Source organism: Vigna umbellata, chromosome 1 (genome assembly GCF_029865625.1).
Source record: "Vigna umbellata cultivar VRB3 chromosome 1, Vumbellata_1.0, whole genome shotgun sequence".
Taxonomy (NCBI): Eukaryota; Viridiplantae; Streptophyta; class Magnoliopsida; order Fabales; family Fabaceae; genus Vigna; species Vigna umbellata.
In genome coordinates this window covers 47,236,078-47,260,626 of record NC_142165.1, presented here as the reverse complement: position 1 = coordinate 47,260,626, position 24,549 = coordinate 47,236,078, and the positions used below count along the sequence as shown (strand labels likewise).

At 33.0% G+C, this 24,549-nt stretch overlaps 1 protein-coding gene and 1 pseudogene across 2 annotated transcripts; both read left to right on the top strand.

Moving 5' to 3' along the window:
* The first annotated feature begins 5,637 nt into the window (after positions 1 to 5,637).
* On the top strand, positions 5,638 to 6,193 carry LOC148205532 (T-complex protein 1 subunit delta-like). Its single transcript, XM_088104758.1, has 2 exons — positions 5,638 to 5,850; positions 5,936 to 6,193. The coding sequence occupies exons 1-2, from the start codon at positions 5,638 to 5,640 to the stop codon at positions 6,191 to 6,193; spliced, it is 471 nt and encodes a 156-aa protein (XP_087960884.1).
* Positions 6,194 to 7,339: 1,146 nt separating this feature from the next.
* LOC148205531 (putative LRR receptor-like serine/threonine-protein kinase At5g10290) lies at positions 7,340 to 16,306 on the top strand (annotated as a pseudogene). The gene is made up of 12 exons (XR_015783289.1): positions 7,340 to 7,495; positions 8,406 to 8,539; positions 8,812 to 8,944; positions 9,090 to 9,161; positions 9,750 to 9,893; positions 10,001 to 10,072; positions 10,171 to 10,236; positions 13,209 to 13,270; positions 13,371 to 13,514; positions 13,860 to 14,201; positions 14,947 to 15,341; positions 15,788 to 16,306. The product of XR_015783289.1 is annotated as a putative LRR receptor-like serine/threonine-protein kinase At5g10290 (transcript).
* The last annotated feature ends 8,243 nt before the right edge of the window (positions 16,307 to 24,549 follow it).

Here is a 24,549-nt window from a genome sequence, read left to right as displayed (position 1 = left end):
AGTTTACTAATACACCACCTGTTTCATTTTTCTTTTAAATAGACCCTCAACTGAAAATGAGGAGAAAAATAATCACGGGTAAAGATAATAAATATTAAGGAATCACTTATAAGGATACAGGAGAAGGTAAAGGTAAAGAGGATAATAGTGTTAAAGGTAAAGTTGTTGAGGGATTATTACCATTATTACCATGGCTACAAAGAGATACTAAACTGAAAAAACATTTAAAAAGGGGTGCAAATAGCATCTATACAAATTTTAACAACATATCAAGGGGCTAAGCCCGGGGAAAATCAATGCAACTAATTATGTTAACATATTTTTTACACAACAAATACTTTTAACAACTCATTTAAATTATTAAATTCAATACTAGTCTATTAATTTATTCTTGCACTCTCGTAATTCACCCGTTTCTTCTCTACTAATTCATTTTAACTATCAACAAAGTATATAATTATTTTATATTTTTCTTTCAAGGTTCTTATTTTTTGTTTTTCGTCCCAAATAGATTTCTTATTTATTTTTGTTCTTTGATTTTTATTTCCTAAAAACAAATACGATAACACAAACTCAACATTACAATGTCATGGCCCATCCTAAGTGAAACAACACAAAAGCACTTCAACAAATTACGAGTGATGAAGAAAATAGATGAGTTCAAAAAATGCAGAGAAGAGAATGCAACTAAACATTGTTGGTCCTGAGTCACACAACGTCACATGCTTTTGAGACAACAGAGTATCAATTAGAGATTTTAGATTTTAGGGTTTTGCATAAAAATGAGATTTTTTAATTGTTTCATCATGTTTGAAACTCACGATACACATATCAATATTTCGTATTAATGTATTTTTAACATTATTTAGTCAATTTAACGACAAATATCCAATTATATCCATTTTAGACAAATAAGAATACAGTTAAAAACAAAAATAAATAAAAAACCATTTAATTTAAGATAAGTAAACAAAAATATAAACCTCAATCATCATTTAACCTTTTCTTATACAACTTTTGTTAACAAGACTTTTATACTAAATACTCTAAAAATATTATTTAACACACGCTCATATTTATGGGGTATTTAAATTTATATAATTAAATACAATTTATCTTGTTAGCTCATTCCAATATATTATCAAAATCACTAATAAAAAAAATAGAACTATTAAAACCATCAACAAAGAGATCACAATCTCTTGAAGACTAAATGGATGCTAAAGAGCAATATTTAAATATAGTTTTGTTTTCCTGTTTCAAATATGACAATTTTGGAATTGATTAAAATGTAGGGTAATAGGGCAATAGGCACAGAATTCTAACCCTGCCAAACTTTGTCTGCTTGTCTGCCAAATTAACATGAAGATGCATGAAATGCATGCATGCATGGCATTGCTATTGCTATTTTGAAGTCAACGATTTCAACCTTCAATCTAAATCATGCGCTGTCACTTCCTTATCATATGTCATAAAATTTTCTCACTTTCTCATCACACCAATTTAATAAATTAAATTATATATGTGTATTTTTTAAAGAATTTAATTCAACCCTACTCTTCTTTCTTTATACAAATTGTTTATATATTTCACATCTATTTATATATATAAGTGTGTGTATGATAATTACTTAGACAACATATCAACCTTATCTAACAGTAACCAAACAATTTTTAGATACCAATAGACCTTCCATAAAGTAATTTTAATGTGACTCATTGTCCTTATCACCAAATGCCAATAAAAAATTAATTAAAAGATAAGTACTATGATATTGTTTATATATCTTTTTAATTAAATTTAAAATTTTATTTCGGAAATACTTATTCAATGTTCTATAAATTTAATGTACTTGTAAAAAAGATTAAAATCTTTAATAAATGACTACAATTTATTAGGTAATAATAATTTTATATAATTTAAAATTAGTATTAAAAATAATTTAAATACTAATTTTTTCTAACTCTTTAATTGTATCAAAGGTTTCAAATTTCAAAACATATTTCACTTACACTAATTGATTTAATAATATTATTCCACTTGAATATGAAACAAATATATCTTAATATTTCAGATATAGAGTCAAAAGCAATAGTTTAAGTTAAGTTGTGTTATTTAAAGTCTAAATCTTGTCTAGTAAGTGGTTTTCTGTATGTTCAAACCGGTCATAAGGTTTCATGGTAGATTTTTCTTAAGTGGTTTTCTGTATGTCCAAACCGGTCATAGGTTTTATGGTAGATTTTTTATTAATATTAGCCTAATTACGACCTACTTGTGATTAATTATACTTTACTTTTAAGTTCATCAACTTTAAGGTTAATCTATTAAAGTATTGTTCATCCTGATCGTCTAATTCAAGGTCGAATAATAAACTTAATGATCATCCAGGCTTGTCCTGTTCTCCGAGTCAGTGCTTAATTCATCTAAGCTAGTGTATGATCAATCAAACTCGGTGTTTTGTTCACCAAGCCGATGATTAACTGTTCAAAGTGGTTCATGGTCGGGCGACTAATTTAGTGACTGATTAAGTTCAATGGCTTCCACTCTGGGTTGTAGAACATCCATCTGGGTTGGTGTATGATCAACCGACTTGTTTGGTGGTTCGCTAGCTTACTGGTTGACCACGTGAACTATAATTGACCGTTTAGGTTATGGTTGACCGATACGTTCATATGTACATAGGATTTCGAAGCCTTATGCGTTGAACTAATTTTGATATTGGAGTGCTTTTTGTAAGTATTCTTCGACTATTTTGAACGGATGAGAGACAACCTATTAGACAACATTTGAACTTTAGATAACACAACTTAACCTTAACCTGTATATTAGTTTTACCTCCACACCGGAAACACTTATATTTTTAATTTATACGAATATTTATACATACATTATTTATTAACAAGTTGTTTTCAAATATTATAAGTTCTATCTATTTTTTATTTTGTTTTATTCATAAATAACTTGATTTTAGTTAATAATGTCATTCTTAAAACATCTTTAATTTAAGCTTGTTATAATTTTAATGGTCTATTTTATCGACTATATAAAGTTTTAATGAATAACATTTTAAAAATATATATTTGAGATTAAAAAAAATAAGAATTAAATATATCTTTTTTTATCTTTAAACTATTTTTAAAGCGCATTTTTGTTAATATACTATATTCCCACCAATTAATATTTGAAGATTATATTAATAATATTTTATAAAACATGTAATAATTTAATTTTTTAAGAATTATTTTGTTTTAAAATAATTTAAGAAAAACAATATATCTAAACAAAAGATTAAATCACGTTGGATAACACACTAATCAATTTGTATGGTATAATTATAATATGAGAAAGAGATCATTTTTTTCAAGATTTTGATAGATTTTTTAGGGTAGGAAAGCACCATAGTGGGACCCTTTTTGGTTGTCGATGAACTACAAAAATATTTTTATTTTTGTGATCAAAGCCCACATCATTACTTTTCAATTTGATAAGTACAACAATAATTGCTCACAGTAACATAACAAAATGCTGTTTGCTTCTTATTTACCGTTTCTTAATTTACCTTTTCAATTTCATTAATTAATTGAAACATTTCAGTTTATGTTATTTTTCTACCTCATATCTTTGAGATTTAATAAGGTATTTTGATACAAACTTGTAACATTACTATGATTAGATAGGTATAACTATGTTATAACTATAGTAAGTATGATATAATCAAACTTAGAATATCTTTTAAGAGCACACTCCTATGTATTTTTATTGTTGTACTTAACTCAATATATAGCAATGCATTTAATTACAATAAATGAATTGAATAATTTTAGTTTTTTAAAACTGAATTGATATTAAATGTAACTGTTTGAACTAAATTTATTTATAACTCACTAAGGATATTTCAAAATATTTAAATATAAAAAATATTTTGTAGAATGTTTTTCTTTATGTTTTTTGTTTGTGAAGAGTGTTGAGTAAACACGTGGGTTGTTCACTTTGCTGAAAACAACAAGTGGAACACAACAGAGGATTCTCCTACATTTTCTGCAACAATTCCTTCCTTCAATTTTTGGCACCTGATACTTTTAATACCCACTATCCTTTTCTTCTTTTCTTCTCCAATCATAAAACCTGCATTTTCAATTTTCCACGCATATTTTATTCTTTCTGCTTTATAATATACCTTTTTAATCATTTATATATTATCAATTTATTTAAATTCATTTCATTTATGGGAGGAGAAAGAAAAAAAGTGTGAAAAAAGAATAAACTAAAAAGATAAACCCAGCTTAAAAATTTGTCACAAAAGGGAAAAAAAACTTTAGAAAAATTAAATGTAAACTAAAACTATTCCAAACATAAATTAAACAATCTTCATTGACATGAATATACTTCACCCGTTCCTTTTATATTATTAACCAATATATAGAGATAAATAAAATTCTAAAATAAATAAAACAACAAAACGAGACTCGAAGCTTTAAAACATCAAAAGTTAAAAGTTAAGATGACAGTTTTAGTCATTAAGTATTTTATTTTAATTTAATAAAAATTAAAATTAATTAATAATACCTTTGATCATCAATATTCTTTCGTAACATTAACAACAAATCATAAATATATCACTTTGAGAAACAATTTTTCTAAACTAATCTTCCTCTATACGTCCTATTTTTGTCCAGAATCTCAAATAAGTTTCCTTCTTTTTCAGTATCTCAATTGAGTCCTTATTTTATGAAAATTACATCAATTATATCCTTACCGTTAAATTGGACCTAACGGTGTTATTGTTAAGTTGACATGACATTCTTATTTTGTTTTTAAATGACGTGGAATTCTTTATATTTTGACATGTCTTTCATATAACCTCTACCGTCAACCTTCATGTCAGCGGCCATAGTAATCGCCACACACCTGCAAACGCAACCCAGAATACTATCACGAGGACGCCCTCGCGATCACCTCTACGCGCCACCAACCATCCTAACCGTCACCATCCTGCCAACATCTAGAAAACCCAATTGAAACCAAACCCTCGCGCCTCCGCCATTAACGCTTCTGCAGAGAAACAGAGAACCACCACAACACATCAATCACGCTCGCAATCGCTAGGTGAGTCTCTCCGCATTGCGCAAGCAACCACACTCCACGAATCTCCGTTCATCTTCTCCGTCCACCATCGCCAGAGCACCACGAGCCATTACCGCCTTCGTCAACCTGCAAAGAAAAACCCAATCACAGAGAAACCCATAATCGTTGTGCCCACGCTCACGGCCAATCTACATTCTCGCGCCTCGCCACCATCAATCAACAACAGAACCACCATCCGTCCATGCACAGCCACACAAGCAGAAAACGCCACCACCAAGGTTGTGGGTTGCGCGTGACAACGAGGTTGATGGTGGCATCGAAGAAGCATTCTCAGTGGACTCGTCCAACAAGGTCCCTCCACCTCCTCCATTGTCGAGAGTGTAGGCAGTGGTGATGAGAGCATATCTTACGACGACGGGACCTCCTTATGGCGGCTTAACCCCAACCCTTGTGCCCCTAAAGAAGAACCCCATTTAAAAGTCTCTTTCTTGCAACCAGAAAATACATCGTGTGTTCAAAAGGTCGAGTCTTTTTAAACAGGGCTCCCTGAGAATGGAAGTGGTGGGTTATTATCATCAATCGCCAAGCAGATCGTTGATTCCAGCCCTTTCCGCTCCGCCAGCCAACATCGTGGTCGCTCGCTCCGTCGCCAACACTGTGCGCACCAGTCTCAGACCCAAAGGGTATGGACAAGATGATCTCCACCTTCCTCAACAAGATGTAGGTCGTCCAGACCACATCCAAGATGCTCGTCGAGCTCTCCAAGTCGTAGCACTCCGCTGTCGAGAACTCAGCTGCAGGCGACAACGTTACCACGGTTGTTGTTATCGCCGAAGCCTTGCTCGAGTAGTGCCTCCAACTCTCCCATGGCATTCACCCCACCGTCGTCTCCGACTCCCTCCACAAGATCGCCGTAAAGGTAGTGGATATCCCCACCGTGGAGCTCTCAGACCACGACTCTCTCGTGAAGTCCGCTAGCACCTCTCTCAACCGCAAGGTCGTGAGCCAGTACTTCACGCTTCTTGTGCCCCTCGCCGTCGACGCTGTTCTCTCCGTTGTTGATGCCGTCAAGCTTGACATGGCATCCCAATTTTTTTTCAATTTTTAATTTTAAAATAACCCAAATTCATATCATTTAGCCACATGAATTAAAAATATAATCCAATGTGTCACGTCAAGTATATATTAACACCGTTAGATTCAATTTAACGGTAAGGGTATAATTGATGCAATTTTCTTAAAATAAGAACTTAATTGAGACGTTGAAAAAGAAGGGAGTTATTTGAAATTTTGGACGAAAATAGAACCTATCAAGACATTAAACCTTAAAAATATTTTACGAAATATATATTATAAATAAACTCGCTTTTCTGCGTTATTAATTTTAGCGAAAATTTTCAGAAACATTAAAATTTAAAATGGAAATTTAATAATTCTCTCATTAATGATCACAGATAAGCTAATACAATTATAAATAATCTCTTTAAATACAATTGTTGTTAGGAGTTAAATCGTAGTTGGATAAGATTATGAATAGTCTGTTTTAAGACAAGAATAAACAGGTTGACTAGATTCTACACAGACTTCATTTTATTCCATACAATTACAGCATTAACTAATCTCTTAACAGCAAAAGAACCTAGTATCATAATCTTCTTAAAGCATTAATTTTTAATTAGCAGATAATAGTAACTTACTTGTATGAACATGTGGGGGTGAGACAAGTGGAATTAAATAAGAGGGTGACATTTTCAAAGCACTGGAAAGGAGCCAGCAAGAGACACAACACAACACAACACAAGTGCAGTGAATGAGAGAACCAATAATGATGCCAACTTGCTTCTCTTTTTCATTCCTGTTAAACCACTGGAAAAAAGATATTTTAATACTTTTTTTACAACATATATTAATTTATTATTTATTTATTATTTATTTATTATTATACTAATGTATTTTGAATTGTGTTAAAATATTTATAAAAAAAATGTTTGTGTGTGAGAAACAAAGACTGTGTTTTGCTGGGTGTGTGTGAGAGTGAGTGTGAGACAGATAGTCAAGTGTAGTAAAGTAAAGTAGTGGAAGAAGTAGGAAAAAGGGAAAAATGAATTATTAGAAAGGTTTGGCTTAAAACTGACCAAAGAGAAAGAAGGGAAGAAAGAAGGGATAGAAGGTTCTGTTCCGGATTTGGTGTCACACCGCTAGTTTTGCCCATTCTGCCAGCTATGTATTTATGTATATATCTCACTCTCTCATTTTCTCTTCTGTTTTCTTCAGTTACTTGTCTTTCTCTTTCACCATACTTTTAACGCTTCGCCATTACTCAACTTTCCCTTTCGCTAACAAACTTTCCTTCTATTCTCTTCTCACCAAGTGCAACTTCACCGTCCATCACCTACAACCGGCTACTCCGGTATCTGATTCCGATTTTCACTTTCTCTTTTTCTGATTCTCTCTCTTTTTCTAAGTTTTCTTGCTTCTTCTGCTTTTGCCCAACCCTTTTGTCCCTTTGCGCGCACGCTTTGGTCTGTGCCTACTCGATTTCATTTTCTCCCTACTCTTCTGTTCACTGATTTTTCCGCTGTCTGATTGAGCTTTCTGGATTTTTTTTTCTTCTCTTTTTCTGGCGGGTGATTTTGTTTGGTTTGGTCCCCATTGCATCAGTCTTTTGTTGTTGTGGGTTTTGTTTGTGGGTTTTTGGTGTAGTGCAGTGTTTTAATTTATTTTTTATGAATTTTCATGCCCGGTTCTTTAAATGGGACTTTGTTGATTTTTTAATTATTTCCGTACTTTACATGGTCGTTTAATTGGTTGTGTCTGGAGTCTGTCGTGTTTCTGCATTTTCTTAGTAGATGAAGTTTCAGTGCTTAGCAATTGAGCCATATTTGTATTTTTGACTCCTTTGGATGAACTTGTGATTTAAAAGTGTTAATTAACAACTAGATTGGTTTTCACGTTTAGAGTGATTTCTTTCTAGATCTTTTCTGGATAGCTTGGCTGTGGGTCTGCACAATTTGAGTTGCTATTAGACCTGATTTATGTACAGAACAGAAAGAAATCAAAAGGTTATGTTTTTTCCCCTTGGAATTAAACACGGAATAGATTTCCTGGTCTTCTTGTTATCCATTTTTGCATGGCTAGGAAAAGTACTCTTACTAATTCCAAAAACAGGCTTAACTTCGTGGTTGATCGTAAATACTTTGTTCTGCAATAATTCTGTTTTTATCACTAGTAATTTTTTCTGTACTGTTAATCTTTGTATGACATTTACAGTTGTTTTTCAATTTTCACTGCTTAATTGTTTTGATGATTCTGCTTTGTAGAGATGGAGGTTGCTACTATGCTAATTGATTCTGACGGACATTGTGTCAGTGGATGATGCCAGTAGAAATGGGCTTCTTATTTGTGTTATTGATATTGGGTTGCTTATGTTCTTTTGTGTTTCCTGACACGCAAGGTATACTCTTCTGTTCTTATGGTACTCAACCCAAAAGAAAAGCATATGTGCTATGTAAAAGTTAACTGATATGCTTACATACATTGAATTTCTTTTATGTAAATAAAGTAGCTTTTCAACTTTAATTTCCAATTTTTTTATGAGGAGTAAATAGATAAAAACAACTATTTATCAACAGAATTGAAGGGTTGCCTCTTTTTTTCCAAAACTTCCGTGGTTTTGGACTTTTGGTCCAAGATCTAGTCAATATGTAATGTTCTTGTTCATTTCAGGAGATGCACTATATGCATTGAAGGCGTCACTGAATGCTTCAGCTCACCAGCTTACTGACTGGAATCAAAATCAAGTGAATCCTTGTACTTGGTCACGTGTTTACTGTGACTCAAACAACAATGTCATCCAAGTGTAAGATATTTTCTGTTGTTGTTTTCTTTTAATTATTTGATTTGCTGAAGATGTTGACTATCATTATTCATTGTTGAAGTTATATATCTCACATTTTCGTAGCTTTAATTTTTTGCTTTCTGTATATAAAATTGCTTCGTTGCAGATCACTAGCATATATGGGATTCACAGGATACTTGAACCCAAGAATAGGAGTACTAAAATATGCTACAGCTCTGTAAGGATTTCTATCACCAAAAGGATCCACACAATCTTGGTCAACTCCGTAGTACTAAAAATAATTTTGGCATTCTACTCGCAATTTTCTATGATGGAAAACTTGTTAGATAGCTTCAGTTTTTTGGCTATTAAAAACCATGTGTGCATATTCCCTCCTTTTTACTGGCTAGTGTTATCATTATTGAATTGTTTGCATTACAATGTGAAATTATATATACACACGTCACCATTATTTTTTGTTGCTATATAAGATTGAAATTATTTTCTATGCATCTGATGAGCTGTAGTTATTATCTGCAGTGAATGTTACGGACTTTGATGCATACTATTGCTAAGTATTGATAATTTTGATATATTTTTTATTATGATTAATTTTCTTATTTTAAAAGAAGTTATTGATGTTCTCTAGTGAAGTAGTTCACAAGTTTACTCTTGCTATATTGCGGAGGGGTGTGGCGTGAAGTTGTTCATGCTTTTGTTTTATTACATGTTTTCATTGGAATGGTTTTTTCTTTTAAATATTTACCATCAACAACTAAAGGAAAAATTTAAATCTAAGAATTGATGTATATTGTACATGTATTAGTTCTTTGCAAGGGAATGGCATCACTGGCAGCATACCGAAAGAGATAGGAAACATGACAAGCTTGTGCAGGTTGGATTTGGAAAACAATAAATTAACTGGAGAAATACCTTCTTCCCTTGGTAATCTTAAAAAGCTTCAGTTCTTGTAAGTATGACATTCCTTTTGCTAGGTTATTTGGTTATATGATGCGTCTTCTTATGTATTCTTTTATGTAATTTTTATAAGTGTCTGTTTATTTGCCCTGCAACCAGAACATTGAGTCAAAACAATCTTAGTGGGACTATTCCTGAATCACTTGCTACTCTTCCAATCTTGATCAATGTGTATGTGCAATTATGGTTTCTAGAACTCTGCTGGTTCTTTTAAAGTATATTTCATTACTTTAGTATCTGATCGATTATTCTAACTTCTCTTTTTGCAGTATGCTAGATTCAAATAATCTGAATGGCAAAATCCCAGAGCGGTTATTTGAGGTTTCTAAATACAAGTATGGATGACAAAACCACAAAATTAGCGTATGATGCATTTAAATTGCCAATTGAACTTGTCTTTCTAACCCTGACTGCAAGGACAATGTGTTCACATCCAACACTTGATGAAATACATTCGAAGTGTCCAGATACATAGAATTTCATTTAACAATTACTGACATAATCGAATCAATCAGTGATAGTGATTCTATGTAATGTGGTTAATTAATCAATGAAACAGTAAGGGAAAACTATGAGCAGAACAATCTGTATAGTATTATGGAAATTTGGAATTTCATAATATGAGAAAAAGCTGAAACAAGAAGCTGTCAGCTCTAACAGAAAAGAAACGGAAATTTCAGAAATAAAACAGAATGTCAGAGAACATTCCAAAAGGGCCAAGAGAGAGAAAGCGACAAATTACATCATGCACACCTTTTCCATTTTGCAATTCCCCTTTTATATTACTTGGTCCTCCACATGAAATCTTTCAGTGCAAAATTGACTTTGTCTTTTCCTTCCACTTTTGCAGTTATCCTTGTTTACCTCCCTCTTTGCTATGTGTCCACTGAGTCCCCTGATCCCCACTTGCTCACTACCTGCAGCTGCTTCTATTTCTAGAGCCTCTTTTACTCCCTTCATAACATTTCTCCCCTAATGTTGCAAAGTGAGCACATCTTCCCAAGGAGCACCCATTGATCAAGTACTTGAGGTATATGTTGATCCCAGTACAAACTTACTCTGGATTGTACCGCTCATGGCATTACAATCCAGAGTTATCAACCGGACCAAACTCATTGGTTAGAAGTTGCAGAGGCAAGTATTGTTGCCAACGCTCTCCTTTGTATGGTTTCAATAAAGAAACATGGAAAACTGGGTGGATCTTTGCTGTAGAGGGGCAATGATCTGCAATCTTCATCAGATTTTGTGTTAACATCAAATTAGGCTTAGAACATAACAGTGTTTGATCATGATGTAGCAACATTTCTTGCAGTGGAGGGGTTCAGTGGCATCACCCAAATATTTTAGGAAGATTGGGAGGGTCTCTCCATAAATAGCTTCAAATTGTTTGGTGCCAATACCGGTTTGGAAGGAGGTATTATATCAATATTCTGTCCATCGCAACTTCTTCTTACTCCAGCCCTTTGGATAGTCAACTGTGAAGCATCTTAGATGCATCTCCAAACATCTAATCTATTAAGAGCTTTGGACTGATCATTGAATTGTGGAATGTAGGCAGTTCTCATATCTAAGATGGTGCCACTTATCCCAAGGAACTTCACAATGGATTTAATAAATACCTCAACTACTTGCTTGCTTGAATAATCTGCCTTTAAGTGTGGAAAAATGCACTTATTTAGAGAGACAATCCATGACAACCATGATCACTGTGAAGCCATGAGATGGGGTAGACAAACAATAAAATCCATGGCCAAATTTAGGGATAGGGAGGGGTTATAACAGTCCCACGGTTAAAGTATTGGATGATTTGGCATGTTGGTAGATCAACATTTTGATCATAGGATGAGGTTTGTATTTACTTATATATTATGAAATCATTTTATTTTTAGTCGATGTAGGACTTTCAACATGTTTCTTCATGGGTTCCAGGATTTTCTGTCTTCTTCAAGCTCCCTGAGACGTTTGTTTTTGGCCATGGTTCCATGAGAGCACCAAATGCAATGTGCTTAATTAATCAATAAAACAGCAAGCAAATGGTACCAGCAGAATAATATGTATAGTATTATGGAATTTTGGAATTTCATAACATGAGAAAAAGCTGAAACAACAAGCTGTCAGCCCTTACAAAAAAGAAACAGAAATTTCTGAAATAAAAAGAATGTCAAAGAATATCCCAAAAGGGTCAAGAGAGAGAACGAGACAAATTACATCATCCACACATTTTTCATTTAGCAATTTCCCTTTTATAATCACTCAGTCCCTCACCCGAAATCTTTCAGTGCAGAATTTACTATTCTCTTCCTTCCACTTTTTGCAGTTGCCGTTGTTTATCTCACTCGTTGCCATTTGTACGCCTGGTTCCACAGTCCCCATTTGCTCACTACCTGCAGCTGCTTCTATTTCTGGAGCCTCTTTTACTCCCTTCATAACATTGTATTGGTTGTTTCTGGTTCCACTTCTTTATCTGCATTTGAAAGATTTTGTCAAATTTTTTTCAACAAACTTCATTTAGTTTTTGTAGCTTGGCTACTTCCGTGTTTTCTGTTGGAACAAGGCAAACCACGCACACTAATACTCAGACACAGTAAGCCACACAATTTTAAGGAGATTGAGAAACAAGAGACTTTCTCAATACACACTGAATTTACAGAGTTTACTATTATTTAAAGCTATGCAAAGCTGTATAACTGTAATTATTACAGTTAATACAGAATGTTTGGATTATTACAACATTTTTAACATCCAGAAAATAAATTGATTGGACACTAGATTAGTATTGTTGAATGAAAGGTGTTGGAGTGTTTTATATTCTTATTATTTGGCTTTGGCTACTCTAAAATAGCTTAGGTTTTTTCTTGAAAACCTAGAACTGTTGTTACTTGTATCTTTTAACATACCTTGTTATATATAGGCCTTTTGATCCTGAAGAATAGACAAAACTTTGTGCAGTAATATTTTCTGCAACAAGTTGATTTAAAATGAGAATAAAGGAGTAATGAGGATTGAACTCTGTACCACTTGGTCAAAGTGGATCAAATACCATGTTAAGGAACTCACATTATAAGTGCAGCAAATGGGAGCATTAATGATAAAAAAATGCTTAATTTTATTGTTTGGTTATGTAGTTAACTATAAATTTGAAACTGTTTTTGTTCCCCCTTTTATCTCTTGGGACCATATGGTATGCGCTGTGCACGGAGTCCTCGGATAGAATATTATTTTAATTTATGTGCATGAGATGCTTTGCCATTTTTAACATAATTTTTACCATTACATTTTACTCTTTTAATTGTGCTCATTATTGCAGTTTCACTGGAAATAATTTGGATTGTGGTCATCGACTTTGCGAATCTGATAATGCAGACCAAGGTTACTTTATTTGAAAGTTTATTCCATCCTTTTGATGTGCGTGTTATCTCTTCCTCTCTCCTCTCTACAAGCGGAATACTAATTTGTCTACATTTCTCAGGTTCATCACATAAATCAAAAACTGGCCTCGTTGTTGGAATTGTTACAGCGCTAGTTGTTATCCTTTTCCTTGGTGGTCTGCTGTTCTTTTGGTGCAAGGGTAGAAACAAGGGTTACAGGCGTGAAGTTTTTGTAGATGTTCCAGGTTTGAGTTTCTTATTTAGATTGCAATGTTATTGCATATTAGGCTTCTCCCAAACAAAATGGTCCTTAAAACTTTGGAATATATCCATCCATCTTTATGACCCTAAACCTTTCATGTTAAGTGAATGCGAGATATGATCAAATTATGGCATGATAGAAGAGAATTTACTGGTTGAATCTATTCTGTAATCTTTTTACTGTGAATGCTTGTTAAAATAGAGTAGTAGCTACATTAAAAATGAGTTGGTGTGAAATTTCCCCTTTTTAAAAATTACAAATTTCTGATGCTAACTATAAAATACCGTGTGTGTATTCTATATTCTGATCATTTTTGTTTTTTTATCAGGGGAAGTTGATCGGCGAATTGCATTTGGTCAGCTAAAACGATTTGCATGGAGAGAATTACAGATAGCTACAGACAACTTCAGTGAGAAGAATGTTTTAGGACAGGGAGGCTTTGGAAAGGTTTATAAAGGTGTTCTTGCTGATAACACAAAAGTTGCTGTCAAAAGGTTAACTGATTATGAAAGTCCTGGGGGAGATGCAGCTTTCCAGCGTGAGGTTGAGATGATAAGTGTAGCTGTGCATAGGAACCTGTTACGGTTGATTGGGTTTTGTACTACCCCGACTGAGCGCCTCTTGGTTTATCCCTTTATGCAGAACTTAAGTGTTGCCTATCGTCTTCGAGGTAACAATTTATAAATCATTTTTGGCGTTTTTCAAAAAAACCCCAAATTTTTTTGGTATGCTAGGCATTCAATTTGAATTTCTACAAAAAGAAAGTATTATTTACTTCTGTAACTGGAGTTGTATGGCTATTCAGATTTCATATTGTTGAGTATCATCACGATAAGTTCTTATATTGTTTCAGTCATATTATCATTTTAAACTTATGAGAAAATAACTGGGTGAAAATATTTAAAGTACACAATTGAGGATATATGCCAACCATTTTAGGATTTATTCTATCCTGACTTGACTTCTGACCCAACCACGTCCTAATTTTAGTTTTGCGGTACACATTTCCTAAACCAATCTGTTTCTCCTGTTTTAGCTGGTTTTCACTTGTTTTGTGAATGCAAGCGTGGTTTGACTGTTTAACTCTATCTGTATGGTCTGTTCAAAAGAAAAAATACTTTTATAAATTACTTTTATGTGAGGAACTTCAAAATAAAACAAGATATGAAAAGTGTCAATGGGTGTTTCATCACTAACACTGCCATCTGACTGCTGCTATTTTAAATATTGAGCTTTATAACCTTTACATGATATCAAAACCATAAATAAAAGAGATTAAATGATTTAGATTTAAATATGATTTTTGTATACTTTCTTTAATGTGTTTGGGTAGGTTGGATTTCCACATTTTGTTGTGTATATGTAAAATCTTGCATCTTTACCAGTTATGGTTTACCAAGTAAATACTGATGCAGAACTCAAACCTGGTGAACCTGTTCTGGACTGGCCTACTAGAAAACGAGTGGCCCTGGGAACAGCTCGAGGCTTAGAATATCTTCATGAGCATTGCAATCCTAAGATTATTCATCGGGATGTGAAGGCAGCTAATGTATTACTAGATGAAGATTTTGAAGCTGTTGTTGGTGATTTTGGCTTGGCAAAGTTAGTCGATGTTCGGAAAACCAACGTGACAACTGAAATTCGTGGGACGATGGGCCACATAGCTCCAGAATATTTGTCCACTGGAAAGTCTTCGGGAAGGACTGATGTTTTTGGTTATGGGATTATGCTCTTGGAGCTCGTTACAGGTCAACGAGCAATTGACTTTTCAAGATTAGAAGAGGAAGATGATGTGCTGCTACTTGACCATGTAAAATCACTTTCTAACATCATGGCCTCCTTATTTGTTGTCTTTTTGGTTTGTTTCTTGTTTGTGTTTAGCATGCTTTATATCTTTTGTGTGACTCTTGGGTGATTTTGTGAGTGATTGTGTTCAAGAATCAACCGGTCATAGTTGCTCTACCTAAAGAGTATATCATTACCCCTCTTAACATGAGTAATGCTGTAGTGAGCCAAGGAAGTTCGTGTAGCTATAATAGTACATAAACATTTTGATTTAGATTGGAATAAGCTGGTGTGCGTTATTTATATGATAATGTTGATGAAGAAAAGCTGAACTGCAGTGTTTGTTTAGCCTTCTGCCGTAGCGTACATGTTGCTTGTGGTCATCATTATTCAAAAACCGAAATGCACCATTATTGCTTTGCACTTGTTGGTTATCTGATTACTGTTTTTACTGCATTTTGTGTTCTACAGGTTAAAAAATTAGAACGGGAAAAACGACTAGACGCCATTGTTGATCGCAACCTAAATAAAAATTACAACCTACTAGAGGTAGAAATGATGATACAGGTTGCGTTACTCTGTACGCAAGCAACACCAGAGGACCGTCCACCAATGTCTGAGGTGGTAAGAATGCTTGAAGGAGAAGGGTTGGCTGAAAGGTGGGAGGAATGGCAGCACGTGGAGGTCAATCGGAGACAAGAATACGAGAGATTACAAAGAAGATTTGATTGGGAGAAGATTCCGTCTATAATCAAGATGCCATTGAATTGTCTGGTGGGAGATGAGATTATCTATAAATTTAAAACATGTATGTTGTATGTTGTACCTATATATCCTTTTATGATAGGTTAAGCTTGATTAGGAATGTGATTTTTCTTGTTTTCCAACTGTAAAGAAAGGGGGAAAATAGTTGTAAAATTTTGATGTTTCAAGGAACTTGTTGTTTTTGTTTCCGGATAAGGAATTTATTAGAAAAATCTGTTGGTGTGATCTCAGCTGTTATCCCATTACATTACAGGGTACCAACAACTACAACATTATATTGCGGCTTGTCAAACAGTGATGTGTTTCGTTTGGACTTGAAAACTTGCAAACAACGTTAAGATGAGAGAAGACACAAAAACTTGTTTCTCGTTTTGGTGTTTTGAATAATCTCAATGTTCATAGTGCAGCAGCAGATTTTTCAAGTAGATAGGCATAATTTTATTTTAGTTTAGTGTGCATTTGCTAAAACTCTAATATTCAAGTACGTCATACGTCACAAAACTCTAATAATTCTATGCCATTGCTTCACCTTCATGTTCTGAAATTTATTTTAGGTTGCAGAGCCCGAAATATATAGTACTTTTGGAATATGTATGTAATGTAGAAAAATTTACTTCAAAAATTAAAATAAAAAATGAATTGAATTAATTAAAATTGTTTTTTTTAAGTAAACTAGATTACAATTTATGAAATTGTAAAATTTACTCTAAAATATGATATTATAAATAAAATTCAAATAAGTTAGGTACTTCAAAAACAATTTAGAATAGTTCGATGTGTTTCAATTCCCTACTATCATATTACACTTTAACTCAATTTATCTAAAGTATTACACATTTCAATTTAGTTCAATTGAATAACCTTTTTAAGTATAATTTAATTCATTCCTTTTTACTTATAGCATTATTATAAAAAATTACATAACATTTTCGCTCTAATTGCGATTTTTACTCTATCTAAAACGAGACTTCTTTTTTAATTAGATAAGGGTAGAGAGACAAAAAATCAGATAAGGGAAGACTTGATTCCATTGATTACACAAGTATAGTTATATTAAGAGAAAAAAAATGTTTGTCTTGCTACTTATTCAAAATCATCATGAAGATACAACTCTACCAAGATGTAATGCCAATGTTGTACAAAATTTCACGCTTATCGTGAACCACGATTGCATGCATCGCTCAACATGAACATGCATGCTGTTACAAGTGCTCGCAGCTTTGCTTTTATTGACCTGATGCATTTTCTCTTCCTCTTTTCCGCATAAGTATCTAGCTTTTCTTGATGATCTGTGAAGGTCAGAAAATGTTCTTCATTGCAGTAATGTTCAGCCAGCAAATGGGGTGGTGGATTCTGCTCAGAATCTCTGAGCTCCCATTCCTCCACATCTACTTGGATACTACTTGCTCCTGCCATTGCCAAAGCCTCTAAAGAAATCAACATTGTCTGCACTAGAACAATTTGCTGTGCCTCATGTTGCAGAAAGAGATTTTATGTGCACAACAACTTATATAGATAATCAAGAACTTTGTACCCTCTGTGCACACATTTCACGTGGCTTTATAAAATTGGAATGACCTGTGGAATCAACAAGTTTGATTATGTTGATGAATCACATGACATGAATATATGGATATGATGATTGAAGAAGGTGGCCATGCAAATTCTTGACCTCAAAATGTCAATGGAGACTGATTCAAAGATGAACTTGACATTTGAGTTTTGAGCAGCTATCATGAAGATCTCGAGAGTGTAACACTGTTACCATTGAGAATAATTTTGAATACGGAAGTCTGAATTAATGTCCAAAGTTATTACAATGTTTTGTTGGCGTGTGTTTCTGATAGAGATATATACAAGCTCACAGGTATATTGTTTTCTGAGTCATTGGAGTAGTTGTTGTCTTTGACACTCAACTTTGATCTCATCAATACCAACTTTGAAAAATATGACAGAATTATGATAAATATATATATATATATATATATATATATATATATATATATAATCAATGAAGAAACTATATACGCTGAGGGCAACCCTACACATGAAAAAATTATTGTCTATAATAATATATAATTAATTTAGGTTTCTGTATCGTATAAATTCAGGACCGAAAACGGTTACCACCCAAGACCGTTCGGTCGATTCATCCACTCAAGGCCGTTCGGTCACCTCCTTAGCAATGGTCGACCAGGTCAGTTGGATTATATTGATGTTGGGTCATAGTTGGGTCTGCATTCATTTACGTTACTGGGCTAAAAGGCCAATAGATGATAAAATAATCAAAGATATTTTATTAGAGGTATTGATAATCTGTTTACGAACAACTGACCAAATCTAAAGGTAAGTCTGTTTATATTTCATTCTGTTTATATTTTATTGGACTTACGTCACCTTAAAGTCCACGAGACAATTTATAAATAGAGAGCCAGGGCCATAAGCCAGGGATGTTGTATTCATGCTCATATTCAAATTACACACTGTTTACATCACATAGATATCTAAAAACATTCAATCGAGAGTGTCTCGGTCCCAAAAAATATTTACCGAAACAGTTTCTATTTTATCTTTATTATATTTTAAATTTTAAAATTATTATTTTACTATCCATGAAATAATAATGAAATAAAATTAAATAATAAAAACAAACTATTTACACACTTAAAATAATCTTAAACGTGAATTGATAAGTATTTTAAATTAATAAAACTATATTTGCAAACAAAACAAGAAAAAGGTGTATCAAGAAAAACATTTTTATTTCCTAACAAACCAATTTAAAATAAGTGAGACAGAACCATAGAACTTCAATAACCTAATTTTCTATGTCATGAACTCATATAGATTTAGAACATTAATACAATCAAAAGACAAATGATTAAAGATAAATTGGAGAGAAAAAAATTGTTTCATTTTAGGTTCTTTTGCGATCACCTTCTTGCACAAGACAAACAGATTGAGAAGATTTAACATCATAATTATTTTCCACTAATTAACCAACCAACAATAAATTGTAAGCAAATCCAGGTGAGACAAGTATATTTTGAAAATCAGGTTTAGGTCACAAATATTAGTAATAGAAAGAGTATTACCGTTAAAACTTTGTATTTTATGTGTACCATTATAAAAATGTACATTATGCAAATTTTTAAAGGAATCCATCATGCCATTGGATGCACTAGAATCAAAAAAATTATGGGTGACAAACACTACAGGACATACCCTGAATACCCAAGGTTGAGAAAGTGGAAAATAACATCTTTTAAATCATTTCAAGCTGGAAAACACTACCATCATATGGAAATTGGGTAGGAGGACATGTACAGGACATTTTGTTGGTCATGGAGGACGTCCGGGATTAGATATGGTAAAAAAATTTGTCTATAAAATTCATGACGGATAATTGATAGTTGTAGATATTTATTTTTGTGCGAGTTATGAGTATCAATTATTTTAGTACCCGCTTATAAACGAGTTTGGTGTGGATATTATACTATCTGACCTACAAATATCTCCGCTACCCGTAAAAAAAAAAAATAATAATTTAATTTAAAATAAAATTAATTTATATTTGTTTAGATTAAATATAATTAAATTAAATTTTAGTTTATATTTTATTTCATTTATATTAAATTTTTATATATTTTTTTTTGTAATTGTAGTTAAATTTTATTTTAAAAATGTATAAAATATATACTTTTTAATATTTGCGGGTAACCGCGAATACCCGCAGATTTTAAAATATATGTGGATTTTTTTGGAACGGATGTCCACGAAAGTACGGGTCGGGTTGCGGGTAGAGTTTTCATTTTCGGATTGGAATACAGGTAGACACTATCCATACCCGACTCGATCTATTGTCATCTCTATGTCGGACGTGTTGAATAGAAAAATTACCTTTGGTATAATTAACTATCTCTCGTTCCAATTGAAAATTGGTTGTATTATCTTGATTGTAAATGCGTTTCAAACAATCCCACATTTGTTCAGCCCTTGTAAAAGAGTTCAAATTATTGATCATTTAGGATCAATAAGGACCCAAGACATAATTTGAGCAGCTTTTACCTCCCATGTAGCAAAACAAGCTTCCTCCTTGGGTGAGAGTGTTATTCCATCCAAGTGACCCCATAATTCTTTCCCTTTGACTTATATTTTGAATTTAAATTTTCAAACAAAATAATTATTGTGAGTGAAGCAAACACATGAATTGTTGTTTCACTTGTCCAAATCTCAGTCATCTTTTATAGTAGTGCAAAAAACATGCTTTTATAACAACTTCTTATGTGGATTATAATCCACTCAGCATAATATGTGACGCGGTGGCAAAGTTGTAATTATGGTAAGACTTTCTATAATGGTTATCAATAAAATCAATATTAAAAGTGGAGGTGATGGTCTTTTCGTAACAAATTAGAAGACTTTTTATAATGGTTGTACCTAGACCCAACATGAAAAGTTTGAGCAGTGAAATTTTTTACATTGAATTAAAATACTTTCTATATCAGTCAGACTTAAAACCAGCATAGAAAGTGAGAGAGTGACATTTTTGTGATATTAAAGACTTTTCTATGCCAATTCATCACTAAAATTGGCATAATATACCTCTAACCCTTTTCACATTGTTGTTCTCCTCGTCATTATGATCTTCAAACTCTCTTTTTTTTAATATTCTCCAAACTCTTTTTTTAATATTCTCCAAACTCTCTAAAAAAAATACACACACAACCCAAACCATCAAACTTCATCACAATTCTATCTCAGTGCATTTCAACAATTCCAATCTCATGTCACACTTTTCAGGCACTAGATTACAAATAACAACCATAAATTAAAGGCAAAAGAGTAAGAAGAAGGTTGAACGAAAAGAAAGATGGAGGAACGATGACTACAACATCCTCCCTTTGTTCGACGCCCTCCCATGGTTTGATGCATCCTCCCGTGGTGACAACGAGGTTGAGTGACCATCGTAGATGAAGAAGAAGAAACCTATTGACACTGATACATCCCTTTTGGGCACAACGAATGATGATGATGTCAAGTTGAGTTATTGCTTTGATCGTATTTGGATGAAAAGAGTAACAGAAGAGTCTATAGCAAAAAAAAAAGAAGAAACCCTGAGTGAGGAAAGTTATACTAATTAATGAATAACTAGGATAGAAAATGAAAACTTTTTATATCGCCTATATACCGACGCAAAAAAAAGCTTATATACACTAGTGTATCTTGTGACTCCTTGGATTTAACATGTGACATATATCAAATTTTAAGACATGATAACTTCCAAACACCATAACACATGACATTTTCAAATTTTTGACACATGAAACTTCTAAAAAATATTAACGTGAATTTAACAAATAAACTAACTAATTTTATTTAAAAGACATTGAATCTTAATTTAATAAAAAAATATATAAAAACTTAAATGAATCATAATTTTAAATATAAAAATAAAATATAATAAAGAAAAGACTTAACAAGGTGTTCTATTGATTTTGATTTTTTAGTTACGTAAATGTTAGATAGCCTCCCCTTGGAGCGTGTTATTCAATTTTGAAAGCTGACCATCAGACGGAAAGGGTTGATAGGTTTAACCTTTTGGCTATGCCGGAGAGCCAAGAATGGACTCAATTCAAACGCACTACACAAAGTCAAGGCTGATGTCACTCATGCAATTACAAATCAAATTGCTTTATTAATATGCATTTCACGTGCACGAATTCATCTCAAAATAGCGTGTTGCACGATTAGGACTGACCACTTAGTTCCCCACCGCTAAAACAATGTTACAAAACTACCTCATTCCTGTGTTCGGAAACTCCAGTGTTTCAACCTTTTAATATATAATACACCTAAATCTGAAAAGTGTAATTTTGGTCCTAATAAAACTTTTATTTTATTAAATTAATTAATTTTTTTATGATGCTAATATATATATATATATATATATATATATATATATATATATATATATTATCTTCCCTGTAATACACACTTTAAACATGTGCGGATCCATAAAGTTAATTTGAAGATTTAATTAGTTACCTGTAAAGTAAACTAAAATGTAGTTAAATTTAAAAGGGTTAAATATGTTTTTAGTCCCTAAATTATTGACCGTGTCTGGTTTTCGTCCCTCTTTCAAAGTAAGGTACAATTTGGTTCTCATTCTTTTCGAAACTTTGGTTTTAGTCCTCATTTTGTTGACTAAATGAGGACCAAAATTTTAACTGTGTTTAGTTTTCGAGGACTAAAACCAACATTTCGAAAAGAATGAGGACCAAATTGTACCTTATTTTGAAAGAGGGATGAAAACCATAAACAGTCAATAGTTTGGGGACTAAAAACATATTTAACCCAAAGACTTTAAAAAATTTAAGAATTTTTTTTTCTACATTTTATTTATTATATGACACTAAATATATAAAATCTTTTTAGAAATTAGCTGCAAATATGTACAATATCTTTTTAATATATGTAAAAGGGTTACTTATATAAAAATATAGAAAATGATATTTTTAGAAATGATAGTATTTTAAAATTAATGAGATTAAATTATTTTAATATTAAAAGATTTTAATATAAATACTATTGTTATGAATAAACTTTATTATTTCAAAACACATTACTTCATTATTTTTAAGTTATAGATACTTTGAAATTTTTTATTATATGATTACATGGTGAATTGATTGGATGATTGAATGTATGTATGATATGTTGAAATTGTGGTTTGAATGTTTGATCTTGAATCTTGTAGTTTGGACTTGTTTTTGGAGTTTAAGAGAGTTATAATTTGGATAATTGGTCAAACAGTACAACTTTTCATGTTTAAAATTGTTTTGGAACTAATTCACTGAGGAATACCATTTAATCAATTAAACATGTATAAGTTTTCTTAAAAATGCAAAAAAAGGATTGATAGTTGGTATAGCGTTAAGCGCCAGGGTGATGTCGAGTGTTTTGTGAATGGTTTAGCGTTGAGCAGTGCCAAGGTGCCGCTGAACGTCATTCTTATACTGCATGCCTGGAGCATTTTCACTCTAGGACGCTAGGTGTTAGAAAGTGTCACTAAGTGCACCTTTTTGCGATAAGAGTGACGTTGAACACCATGGCTACTATTGGGTGCCACCTTTTGGGATTAGTTTGACGTTGGGTGCCACCTTTGAGTATTAGTGTATATGTTTGGATCTATTTTCTTCTTTGGTTGTTTGAAATAGATATGTGATGGAATTGATGTATATTTATAATAATGTTTGTTATTAACTATGGTGATTGTGGTTATGGACATGTATGGTGATGGTGTTGAGAGAATTTAAAGGAGAAATATTTTGTGGTGATGATCTTAGTGTACGCATTGACACTTGGGGAGTTAGAAAGGAAGCATCTTGATATTCTACCTAGCATTCAACTCATATAGAGAGGAATGGTGGTGGAAGAGAATGATAGGAGCTCCTAGCAACTGGACCATTTGGTCTCAGGCGCAAGGGGATTAATCTTGTGAGTAGTAAGGTAATAACATCTTTTTTTATGACTTTATATAATATAAATATTACTACAAGTGCACGCCTATAGTGAAACTCAATGTCAAAGGAATGTATCCGGATAATTGAGTCTAATATGAGTCTTTATATGTGATATAATTGTTTTTATGAATGAATGTATTGGGAATGAAATTGGTTACTGTCATAAAGACAGTAACCCCTTTCTGTTTCAGTTAGTTAGCTTTAATGTTTGTTAGGTTTTACTGTTTCCTTATGCTTTTCATGATTGTTCAGACAAGAGCTCTATAAATAGAGCTCTCCCCTTTTTCCTCTGTTACGACTAAGAAGCATAACATTACATTCAATCTGTATCAGAATTTTTCCAGAAATTCACATAATGAGAAAAGGCTAGGTTTTTCTTACCTCTTTTGACGCGCTCTCCATCTTTGCTTTCTTCACCGTCGCCAACCGCTGCCTCCGGAACCACCAGCTTGGACGGACGACCCTAGGTTGAAGGAGCTTCCAGAACGCTCCGTTCTCTCTCTTCTTGTGCTCATATCACGCAACTCTGCTTGCGTGGCTTTTCTTTTCTGCCTTAAGCCTACCCGGATGCAATTCCAAATGGGCTGGGCCGCACAATTAATTGCACAGTGCTGGGCCAACTTTATTATGGTATCAGAGCAGGTCTAGTACCTGCTCTGCTGCCTTGCACCTCTGATTCTATTTTTGGTGTCTTCTTGGGCTGTTTCTGGTTTTTTTATGGAAGACACCACCAACCCATCCAGCCCCTATTATCTGCACCCAGGTGAGAACCCGGGTCTCACCCTCATTGCACAGACTTTGAACGAGAGTAATTACTCTTCATGGAGCAGAAGTATGAGGAGAGCCTTGCTTTCCAAGAATAAAACCAAGTTTATTGATGGGTCCATAAAGAAACCCCAGAAAACTGATGCACTGTTTGATGCATGGGAAAGATGTAATGTG

What these genes read in the sequence shown, in the direction of transcription:
- LOC148205532 (XM_088104758.1), top strand. Translation starts at nt 5,638, where the DNA reads ATGGAAGTGGTGGGTTATTATCATCAATCGCCAAGCAGATCGTTGATT. An exon ending in ATGCTCGTCGAGCTCTCCAA is followed by an intron (nt 5,851 to 5,935) that starts GTCGTAGCACTC and finishes TTGCTCGAGTAG; the next exon opens with TGCCTCCAACTCTCCCATGG.